The sequence below is a fragment of the Ischnura elegans genome, chromosome 4, assembly GCF_921293095.1.
Source record: "Ischnura elegans chromosome 4, ioIscEleg1.1, whole genome shotgun sequence".
Lineage (NCBI taxonomy): Eukaryota > Metazoa > Arthropoda > Insecta > Odonata > Coenagrionidae > Ischnura > Ischnura elegans.
In genome coordinates, this window is record NC_060249.1 from 122,390,987 (window position 1) to 122,403,122 (window position 12,136).

The following is a 12,136-nucleotide window of genomic DNA, read 5'->3' on the forward strand; positions in this document are numbered from 1 at the left end:
TATTGACTTAGAAATAAAGAGCGGCTTTTAAATAAACATCATTTCACCTCCCTGCATAACCTAAAAAATTAACATGTTAAAAAGTAATGCGTTATTTTCTAGCACCTTTCGTCGCGGTATTTCAGGAGAGAAAAATAATTTATGAAGTTCAACAACATTTATTTAAAATAAAAATCAGATATATACATTTTCCGGTAAACATTTCATATTGAAAAGGTCAAACAACCTCACAATGTCACAAGACATGGCCATAAAAGCATAAATATTACTCCAGAAATTGGAATAAATAAAAGCTGCCACAGGTTCTTAATTTCAATTTCAGCTGGAAACAACCTCCATAGATCTTGCCATTTGAAGTTCACCGATGAACCGTCACCAGCAACAGCTATCAGTTTCACAGGCACCACATTACCTGTTGGAAAAAAAAAAATGATCAGTACAAATGTTAGGGCTAATTAGAAAACTATGTGATATAAAAAAACTAGTCTTAGCATTATATAAATTGGACAACGTTTAAAAAATATGAAGCCACAAGGAAGATAAATATATATTCAATCTAATATTTCTTAACAACAAGATCAGTATAATGAAATATTAACGACTTCCGAATTGGAAAAATATCTCAACAAATAACATTATACTAGCATTTAACTCAATACTTATTAAAAGAAAATCAAATTTTACAAACGAGAGGAAATTATTGAATTAATCTCGATAATGGTAGCCACAACAGGTTCTTCATAATTGATTATATGACCAAATTTTCAAGGTTCACTAACAAACGTTCACTCAAAAGGGAGTTTTAGCTGCAGAGAAAATTATTATATTGTTCTAAATACTACATACATATACGTAATTTCACTCAGCACTCATGGATTTTCCAATATACCTACTGTATTGGAAGGCGGCTAGACGTCAATTTACTAAGTATTTTCAATATGAAAACTTATATAGTCATTTCCTCAGAAGTTCTTTCATGTTCCACTAATTCATACAATATTCGTTCATTTCATCTCTAATTATTTCCACAGATTTTCATGCTTCACTGATCACAATAAGGAGTTTTACCTGCAAGAGAAAGATGGATTAGTTCAAAAATACCACGTATAGATATATCACTCAGTACCCTTGGATTTTCAATATACCTAGAATATTGTAAGGCGGATAATTATCAATTAAGGTGCCCTTATCGATAAGAGAACAAATATTGACATTTCATCAATGTTCTTTCATGTTCCACCGATTCATAAAATATTTGTTGATCTCATTTCCAAGATTTACATCTACTTATGTTCACAGGTTTTCATAGTTCACTGATCACAACAAGAAGTTCTACCTGCAAGGGAAAGATGAATTAGTTCAAAATACCACTTATATATTCCGTATCACTTAGTAGCAATTGATTTTCCAATGTACCTTCAGTAGTAGAGGGCGGCCAGATGTCAAATTAGCATGTATTTCGGAAATAATGATAAATATTATCATTTCATCAGCAGTCTTTTCCTGTTCCACTGATTCATACAATATTTCCTGATTTCATTTCTTAGAAGTACAACTCATCTACTTATTTTCACAGATTTTCATGGTTCACTGATCACAATAAGAAGTTTTAAGAAGAGGAGAGGGCCTGAAACACTGTGGGAGTAGCACCAGGGGACAACTTTAGGCGATCTAACTCGTAACTTTTCACTTCAACGTTCTTATTCATGTAAGTTACACGGTGTAGGATATCCTGCTCAGCAAAATGCTTGACGCAAACTATTGCGCTTGAAGAAAGATTCCAATCCTTCCGAGGGATATTCTTCAGCCACTTCTGTCTACTGCGTTCATCTTTGGTGAACTGGAACACAGTCACATACCCCTTGTTCTTGGTGGATAGGTAGTTGCTTCTGCAATATGGCACACGATAACGTTTGGGCACCTTAAATGAAAACAATGGAAAGTTGCATGAATAAAAATAGTTTCGCTGATCACAGAAAAAAAGGAGTGCATTCATGATTAGTTTGGAAAATATGAATGACATTAGTACCTAGAAACATTAATAGAGTTAATGAGTAGCCATTCTTCCTTCCATAATATACGACGTTATTATAGATACAGCTACACGTAGTTATTCATAAGGCAACCAAATATAGCAATCACTGTTAACTCAAGAATAATAATATTATAAAAAACAACGCAGCATTTAAATACCCGACAAATACACTTCGTTTCATTTGTGTTCTCTTAATGTTCCTTCGTGGCCAGCCGCCAAGAGACGCAATGCTTTGGATGAAATACTGCTGAATATCCACTCACAATACACTGAGAATATCTTTTAACTATTTTACTTGCCGTAAGGCAAAACACAGTACAGAAAAATAATTCTTTTTCCCCATTTAAAACCAGTATTGTTGCACTCTCAATTCCCCTCCATTAATGGCCGGCCGGCATGTGATCACAACACTTTTGAAGTAATAAACGTGATTTTCCTCCTTCAGCTCCCAAAAAATATCTTTAAACTATTGTACGTACCTTTAGCCAATGGGATATCCACAAAATAAGTCCAGTTCTGCCTTTTTAACAAGAGATTTAATGCTTCTTAGGTCGCACGGACACTCTTCACGCATAAGTCGCCATGCTCTTAAGCAAACACAATCGCACCCCGGCACAGCGTTGCCAAAATTCCATGTTCCGGCCTGTATTATAGGTGGCCATGGAACGGGGCATTAGGCGCTGGGAGACCGGAAACGGAAGCGGCAAGGGAAAGACGAAAAGCTCGTGAAGGTCTATTTTTTTCATGGATTTGTCCTTGGAAGGAAGAATATGGGTGTAAGAAAAAGTATTCGTTAAATACACGTTGAACACAGTAATATCTTGACCCTGAATGCCTACCTCAACAGCTCTGCTAACCGTCAATTTCACGCTCACTTTAGATGTCAGCACTAGAGTGCAGCACAGGTTTTAACAATCGTCGTGTGAATGCACGATAGTACCGACAATCGCTGGAACAATCGTAATGTGAATGAGGCATTAGTTTCGACCCGAAGTAGTTTTGACTCCGAATTCGTTTCGTTTCTACATTTCGCTCCCGGGAACGAAACTATTGAAATTTTACTGGATTTGACTTTATTTTAGTTTCTTTTGCCATCCGTGCCTACAAGGGATATCCGATACTCATACCGATTTTCATCCCGAAAAGGGGAAACAGGTTTTTGGGAACGTTGGCTCCCCCGCACCGGAGAGGCGCGTTCCATCCTATGCTAAAAAATCGCGTAAAATTAGCAATATCCATATTGTAATTTGAGGGCAGTTCAAAGTCTTGGAATTCAAATGAAATTGAAGAGAAAGCGTCACATTAACGTAGAATTCCGTAGTAGTGTGGAAACAATTCAAGAGGTGCTAAAGTTGGAGCGTGTGTCTATAGGGGAGCGAGGCTTGGACGTTGAAAGCAACAGAGAATTGAAGAGTGGAAGCATTCGAAATGTGGTGCTGCCGAAGAATGATGAGGATAAAATGGATTGACCGATTAAGTAATAAGGAAGTGTTAAGAAGAGAAAAGAGAAGTCTTCTGAAAACCTTGAGGAGAAGGCGGTTAAAACTTAGCTGCACATGATGGCCTGATAAAAACAATCGTATTCTCCAATATCGCCAGCGAGTAGGTATACAATCTGTAAGATTTACCAGGAAAATGAAAAACGGTTCTGCCATAGAAAAGTTTTGCCAGGTTTGGTTGCCTTTATTTAGATAATGTTGAACACACTTTTAAATTGAGATTCAGTCCTTTGATTCCCAAATGTTTTTAGTAATGCAGCAAATTTTTGTGTACCTATTGTTGTTGTAATTTTTCTAATGTTGTACACTTTTTTACGATTTCAGCCCTCGGTGGCGAAGCACAGCATCAATCTCATTATCCATTATCGCCAGCAAGTAATCTGTATTCAAGCATTCAATCTGTAAGATTTACTAGGAGAATGAAAATCTGTTCTGCCATAGAAAAGTTTTGCCAAGTTTGGTTGACTTCGTTTAGATAATGTCGACCTTACTTTGCAATTGAGCTTCCGGTCCTTGATTGCCAAATGTTTTTGATTATTGATGCAGATTTTTGTGTACCTATTTCTCATGTTTTCCACTTTTTTACGATTTCATCCCTCGGTTACGAAGCACAGAATCAATCTTATTATCCAGTATCGCCAGCAAGTATTCGATCTATGCGATTTACCAGGAAAATGGAAAACCGTTCTGCCATAGAAAAGTTTTGCCAGGTTTGGTTGCCTTCATTGAGATATTGACGAATTTACTTTGCAATTGACTTTCCGTTCTATGATTGCCAAATGTTTTTGAGTATTGCTACAAATGTTTGTATACCTATTTCTAATGTTGCCCACTTTTTTTTACGATTTCAGCCCTCGGTGACGAAGAACAGCCATGCTATTCCATCGACCAGCTAAGGACTGGGACCCACGGTCGAAAAATGTGGCGTTGCAGTACTCGGCGGCGGAGAAACTCTTTATATTCATAATCTGCAGGCATTACCTGTCTTCCATTGTGACGAAAAATATCTACAAGTAACTTGCTGACGCTTTTATTCGTTGAAATTCGGGGTCCTCAACTCATTTTCGTACGTGCAAAAAATACAACAATTAGTTCATGATTATCGACGATCACTTATTATACTGAAGATCCCTTTTACTGAATAGGGTAGTTTCCTTCATAAAAAAACGAAATGCATTGATTGCTATTCCTTACCCACCATTAGTGTATTCATAATATACAAATTATTTGGTTTTAGAAATCCCAGTTTAGACGAATAGCAATGGTCAATTTTAACCTCATTTGAAAAAGGCCAGATTGGCGCCCATGCGATTCCACTCCACGTGACGTCACAGGATCATATTTTCCATACGAGTAGATAGGAGTTTTACATCGTCTGAGATTACCAATGCATGCATGAGGCACAGAGCTCAGGGAAACATCTCTTAATAATCACTTATTAAAATTGTCTAAGGTTGGAAAGTTTCCTTCGTTTGTTAAGGTAGTAATAATCCATATTTAAGCCAAGCGCTACCTGCTAGCAGCCTGCGTCGTATCAGCGCTCAAGCCTCGCATCAAGGTCACCTCACAGGTCAGCAGCGGGAACCAGAAATACGTCACACGGACTTTTCCCATCATTCCTACTTAGCCGCCGCGTTTTCGCGTGCTTGAAAATTTTCACTTTTCGTTTAATCGCGAAAAATAGATATCGTCATTCGAAAATCTAAGAGCGTGAAATGCGTACTCCAGGAGTAATAATCTTTCGATTCAGGCAATGAAAAAAGAATAGGAAACCACCCTATTATGAACTTTGTTATCATCGCAATGCCGTTAAGAGGGTCATTTTTTCTTGAGTCTTGGAAACAAATCACTCCACGGAGCAGTCAGAAATGCGCTCGTTCGCCGGACACAGGCCAAGCACTCAGGACAACGACGCGCGGTCAGACCAGGAACTAGGAGAGTTCTACGGACACGAGCATGCAAAGAAAACGACTAGTTAGTGATAGAAAAATGGAAAGTTAGCTGTTAGTTTAAGTGCATTAGTAGGAAGTAAAAAAAGAGTAGTAGATAATTATTAATGCATAAGTTATAAAATACCGAGAAATTAATGCAGATAATTAGTATTACAACAAGCTATAAACTATACATGCAGAGTCTATTTGGCCTAGGTCGAGTCAATCTGTTATAGAGCCAAACTTTCGCTAGTGATATGGTTCCTTATTGTACGCGAAAATAAATTACTTAAATCTATCGGCTCTGATATTTATTACCCTAACCTTATCCATGTGATTTATTATACCATAATAATTAGGCTCTCTCACTATATCTTGAGCATCGTTCAAAAAGTATCATAATAGAAATTTCCGTAAATGATTTAGTCTAAAAAAACGTCGGTTAGACTTACCCATTCTGAATTCCTAATTAATTCAGTTACACTATAATGTTTATCGTAATAATGTTTAACACACCTTATTGCTCGGCTCGGTGTAGATCTCTTCGGTGCGGAAACGTGGACACTAAGGAAGGAGGACGAGATAAGATTGGAGGCATTTGAGATGTGGGTATGGAGAAGAATGGAGAGGGTGAAATGGACAGAGAGGAGGAGGAACGGCTAAGTGCTGGGCATGGTGGGTGAGGAGAGGCAACTTTTACAAGGGATGCGGAGGAGATAGAAGGTATGGATGGAGCAAGTACTTAGCGGGGAGGGGATGTTGAAAACGGTGCTAGAGGGTAGATGGTTAGGTAAACGAGGGAGGGGAAGGAAGAGAGTAGGATTTTTAGATAGATTGAAAGGGAGTAGGCCTTACAGTGAATTGAAGAAGGCAGTGCTGGAAGGAAAGGGAGGCTCCCAGATTACTTCTTTAGTACTCCATAGAAACCTACCTTAATCGGTAGAATACTACAATAATATTAAGTGCTCGGGTCTGTGTTCTTTACATACCCAAAAGCATTCCTTTATTTCATACGGGTCGTATACACTTGCGGCGTACTCTAAATGAGGTCTCCTAGAGAACAACAACATCGTTCTTTTATTTCTTCATCGAATTTTCTGAAAAATCATTTCGTAAGAACTAATTTACGATTTTCCTACCCGTAAATTTCCTGAATGTGCATTACTCATGATAAGTCCTGGGAATGAGTTACACCTATATACTTAATCGACGCTGTATTCAATATCTTTGCTCCATTAATTGAAAATGTTTTGATGGGAAAGTGTTTCTTGTTGCAAAAAAGTAATTGCTACACATTTAGTTGGCCATAAAGTTAAGACTTAACTTTAATCGTCGACTATCATACCAATATAGTAAAACATAGAGATCTTTCTTAAGCCCAATTATGTCGGACTCTGTGTTTATATCCCTGCACAGCACTGCATCGTCCGCGAATAGTCGAATTTTTCTGGATATAACGGTAGTGATATCCTTACTACACAAAAGGAATAATATAGGACCAATAACACTTTCCTGGGGTGGCCTTCGCCATATCTGAACTAACGCCATCTAGAAAATACCCTTTTTTCGTGGTTGTTTTAAAAACATGATAAAATATTCATTCAAATAGTTAGTATTTACGAATACTACTAAATGAAAAATAATCACTTTTACTTTGAAGAAGAATTTTATTCATTTTGACTATTATCTAAATGGTGTTGCCATTGATCGTGTAAGCTCAATCACTTACTTAGTAATCATTTCAGATAGTAAACTTACCTTTAAATTTCATGTTCAATCATGTATGTTCGAAAGTCTATCGTTTTGTGGGATATGTGAAAGACACTGTATACAAAATATTTCCTCTAAAACAGTTACCAATGCATGCATACATTGCGATCGTCCGCCCAGTGGCGGATACAGATGGGGGGCGCAGGGGGCGCGCGCCCCCCCCTTGCGGGTCCGGCTGTATTGCCGAACATTGCAAAACCACAATTGTAACTTTTTTATATCATAAGATGGCATTGTCTTTTACATGTTTATAATCACTTAAAATAAAATTTTCTTATACTTTGCCTGTGACTTGATCATCTCTTATTACGGTGAAAGTAAAGACAACTCAAGATATGTTGCGCCCCCCCCCCCCCCTTGAGTTTTTTCTGTATCCGCCACTGCGTCCGCCCAGTCCTGGAGTACGGCAGTGTTGTCCGGAATCCGCACCATGTCACGTTATAGAGTGCACTGGAAGGGATTCAGAAGCGATTTGTGAAATGGCTGTGTTCCCTGGATGATGGTGTAGTCTATACATCGTCCCAATGCATCACTGTATGTAAACATTTTACGCTCTGCCACATGGAGTTGGAAGGGGGGGGGTTTGCGATGCAATGTTCTCGCGCAAAATAATGACAGGTGATGTGCATTCCAACCATCTAATTGCCTTAATCAACTTCAATGCACTTCCAAGGAAGACTAAGCGAACACCACTTTTCAGATGCCATTTCGTTCGGGTAGACGTTTGTAAAAATGAATCGCTCACACGGATGATGCGGACGACTAATCGATTTTTATATTATAATAATAATTATGTAAATTTAGTTACATGATTCTTATGAGTCCCTATAAAGGAAAATGTATTTATTTTTAAATGGAACTTAAGAGGTTGTTTATATTTTTCCCCTTACTGACTCATGTATGTATATTCATTTATTTTAAGTTTTATTGTATTGCATTAAGTATTGTGTATTTCATTGTATTTTATTATAACACATGTAATTGGGATGATCTGTATGTGTTGAATAAAATATTATTATTGTTGTTATTATTATTAGAATGGTGCGGTTTGAAGATGGTTTCAATGAAAAGAAAATAACTTACAGTTTATGTAATTCAGTTTCCGAATTCTTCATCTCAAACAGTTTTAATTACATAATCCATTAACTTCAATATGTGCGCACTTAGTCGCTCGACATGAGAGAAACCCGGCGCCGACGTTAATTTACTCCTAACGAAAGGCGCCAAGGGGACCACGGCTTAACGTCCCATCCGACGGACGGAGTGTTGCGCTTGAAATGTTCTCCATACAACATTCAAGCAGGGATCGGGCAGTCTCCGAAAATTCTCTGCCGCCATACTTCTTCTATTGTACGCAGTGGCGCCGACTCCATGGGGCCTGAGGGGCCCCGAGCCCCCTCAAAAATTCATTATGGGTGTGAGGAAAAAATGTGTCAGGCTTGTCGATTTTCCCCGGAGTGTACAGATATCGAGATTTGAGTGATCAGGGTTCTAATTTTGATCATATGATTCTTCTACAATGCTTAAAAAAAACTTAAAATCACTACTTATAAAATTTCCCGGGGCAAGATCCCCGGTTTGGGCCCCCCAGTATTTTTTTGTAAGTCGGCATCCCTGATTGTGCATGAATCGCCTGTATAAATTAGTGGGCTGTATTTTGCACATTGCCCGGGAGTACCACACTCTCCTAATCACCACTTGCCTGATTGTCGGACTCCCGTCGATTGCTTCCTGTGGTCGACGTCGGCTCGAGACCCTAATATCACGACGACATAATGGCTAATTAATGGCGAACAGCCAGGAAACAAAAACGTTCAGCAATTACACACTATCGCCCACACGGGCGCACAACAAACCAAGTGAACAACGATTTCACCATTTTTAGCGTGGGATACCCTTGCTATGAATAGGGTGGTTTCCTATTATTTTTCTATTGCCTAACTCGAAAGATTATTACTCCTGGAGTACGTATTTCACGCTTTTAGATTTTTTTAATGACGATATCTATTTTTCGCGATTAAATGTGTGTAAATTTCAACACTTAGTGTTGAAACCGGTCGTACGATTTAAAATAAAGTGTGGAATAAAACATAGTTATTTTATTTCATTCAACATGAAGCAATCCCACAAAGTAACGCCTGAGACCGTGTATTATATAATCTGAAAACTTCGAATAAGGCTCTGAAGAATGTTTCAAATACTGATTTCATAAAATTCAGCCATTTAACTGTCGATGTATCAAGATAAGATATTTCCAGCCTAAATTTTTAATTTGAGAGAAATAGTTGAAATTTTCATGAAAATGCCCATTTTCCTTAAAGACATTCGCGATTTTTGCCTATGTGGGCAGGGGGGGCAGTTGCCCCTTCCTGCCCCTCGCTGGGTACGGCCATGGGACGTATGAAGTCCCGCCCCAACCGGGACGTATGGCCACTTCAGCCCTATATAGTAACAAAGTAATTACTATACATGCAGAGCCTATGTTACCTCCTGAAAGTGCGCCGAGATGCGAGGGGGTAAACGAAAGTTGGGCGTCCCGCCGAGTGGTGGCGTCTGCGAGAGCGCGCGCAAGAGGGGAGGGGGAAACAATTCAGGAGTTTGGGAGGGGAAGGGCCCTCTCCCCTTCACCTGCTTCGGCAGCCGCCGCGTCGTCGGCACAGTCAGTCTGAGCAGCGGTTGTGCGCAAGGTATGTCGAACTCCGCCGCCGCGACCGACAAGTGAAGAGCCAGCGCGCGCACCAGGAAAACACGCTGCCGGGAAAGAGGCGTTCCTTTCGCCCCGCAGAACCGGTCTTTTTCGTTGCGAAAGGTTTCTCGTTGAACCGTTCACGCCGTTTTTTTTTTTAAAGAAAGAGGGTGTTGTTTTTTTTGCAGCCCCATACAAAGGACGCACTAAGCTCCCCCAGAGCGTGCGTGCGTGCGTGCACTTACTAGCGGGCACGCGAATTCCAGCACGCTTTGCGGCATCCAGTTCGCAAGGCGTGCCCATCGATGGTGGCGAATCCCTTGTATCGATAAGATAGTGAGTGCATCTCGTCGTCTGGGGTTCGCGAGTGTAACGCCGTGCCCCGCCCCGGGGGCAGGTCAACTTCCGCCCTTGCCCCCCTCCACCGCCCTTTCCGTCTCCGCCTGCGCACTTCCGGATGACCTCCTGACACCTCTCTCTCCCACCGTGTGATTCATCCCTTTATACCTTTAAGTGCGTGAGTGTGTTTGTGTGTATCTGTGTGTCCTCAGACCACGCCGACCGACTATCCTGATTCATTTTTTTTCTTCATTAAACTCTTTGAGAGTGCCTTTATACCCACCCATCCCCCTATATAAAAAAAAATACCCAAAAAAAAATCCCATTTGCTTCGACTGTGTTTTGCAATCGCCTGCGAGCGCAGTGCAACGCAGTCCACATTGTGTGCCTATTGTTGTGCCTACTAGCCCGCGAATCTCCAAGGAGACGAACCCCTCCCTCTCGCCTTTTCAAGATACGTCATACCGCACACACTGTTCATCAGCTCCTTCTCTACTCAATTCAACCCGGCGACCTTACACGGACAACTCCCGGAGCTTCCTAGAACCCGAGCCCACTCCTGCCTCAGTTCCCTCCCTGAAGCCTTGGGGAACGCTGAGTAAGCCGATTGAACTTGTACCAGCCGTGCTTTGCCAGTTTTTCTACGTAATCGCATATTCGTACCTGGGCACGGAACATATCGCTCCGTGGTTTTAATATCGTACTCTTATTTCGTCATCGCCACGGACTATTTGTACTACCCACCCTTTTTGGATTACTGTGATCACCACCACGTTCGACTGCGACCCTCTACGATTGGATACAGTGCTTAGGCCAGTCAGTACCACCGTGCTCCGTGTGTAGTGGAGGTTTTTTCGTCTCTTCACCGTGGTGCTCTTTGTGTCATCGTCACCCGATCCCCAAACAGCTGTCTTCTCTCCTACTTCATCCGGGGACGACGCGTACCTCACGATGGCCGTCCGCCGGTGGTGTTTCTCCGGCCCCTCGATGAGGCCCTGGTGGGCCCTGAGTGCCGCCCTCTTCCTCGCCTTCATCTCCTCGCAGGCCCTCGCCATGGAGAGTAAGTACCTCGCATGAGCGCACGATTTTTTTACGAATCCCTTTACGAGTATGTGCGGAGGCGCTTGGCCGATAACCAACGGCGTTCATTATGTCACCAGCAGCCGCCCCCCGCTGCCGCCGGGCGTGGGCTATTGGGGTCGGTCGCTTCCCGACTCCGTATGTGCGATGTGGCCCCGTCCGTTGGATGCAATCCAGCCTACGGTTCGTCCACCTACGTGGTCCACTCTAAGGGCCCCATTTTTAAAGGCCTGTTTACATGATACATTAACACGTACGAGTTAATGTACGTTTGCGTGAATGATTTTTGTGGACCGGAACGGAACATAAACGAATGCATGAACGGAATTAGGACAGGTTCTATTTTCTGTGCATGCATTCGCACAAGTTGGGTGGTTACATGGTGCAGTTTGGCGTTCATTCTCGCGTTCATACATTTATACATTCACCCGTACGTGTTAATGTACCGTGTAAACAGGCCATAAGACTGTAATCGCAGCAAGGAGGCGAAATTGGGCAGGTCTGGTGGGTTGTTGTTGTGGCGGATTCCCGCCGCGTGGATCCGGGTTCGAATACAGAGAGAGTCATGGAGATTTTTCACTGATCCCTGCTTGAGAGCTTATGTAGGGGAAGGGATCTGCTTTTTTACCTCATGTATTGCCGGTTCAAAATGTTACGGTATCATGTTGAAATTTATATTTTTGGGGAATCGGGTTGGTGTGGTGGCTGCTTTTGTCGGCTTCCCGCCGTGTGGATCCGGGTTCGAATACCGGCAGCGAGATTTTTCACAGGTTGCCCGAGCCGTACTTGAGTTGAT

The 12,136-nt window shown here is 41.4% G+C and overlaps 1 protein-coding gene across 4 annotated transcripts in view; it reads left to right on the forward strand.

Moving 5' to 3' along the window:
* Window positions 1-9,903: 9,903 nt before the first annotated feature.
* LOC124157990 (low-density lipoprotein receptor) overlaps window positions 9,904-12,136 on the forward strand; it is a 223,772-nt gene continuing 221,539 nt past the window's right edge. For 3 of the 4 annotated variants that reach the window (XM_046533124.1, XM_046533123.1, XM_046533125.1), the window contains exon 1: window positions 9,904-11,320. In XM_046533124.1, coding sequence (XP_046389080.1) covers window positions 11,212-11,320 — 109 coding nt within the window. In that variant the 5' untranslated portion in view covers window positions 9,904-11,211. The remainder of the gene's footprint in view (window positions 11,321-12,136) is intronic. The other variant, XM_046533128.1, reaches the window with a different exon arrangement.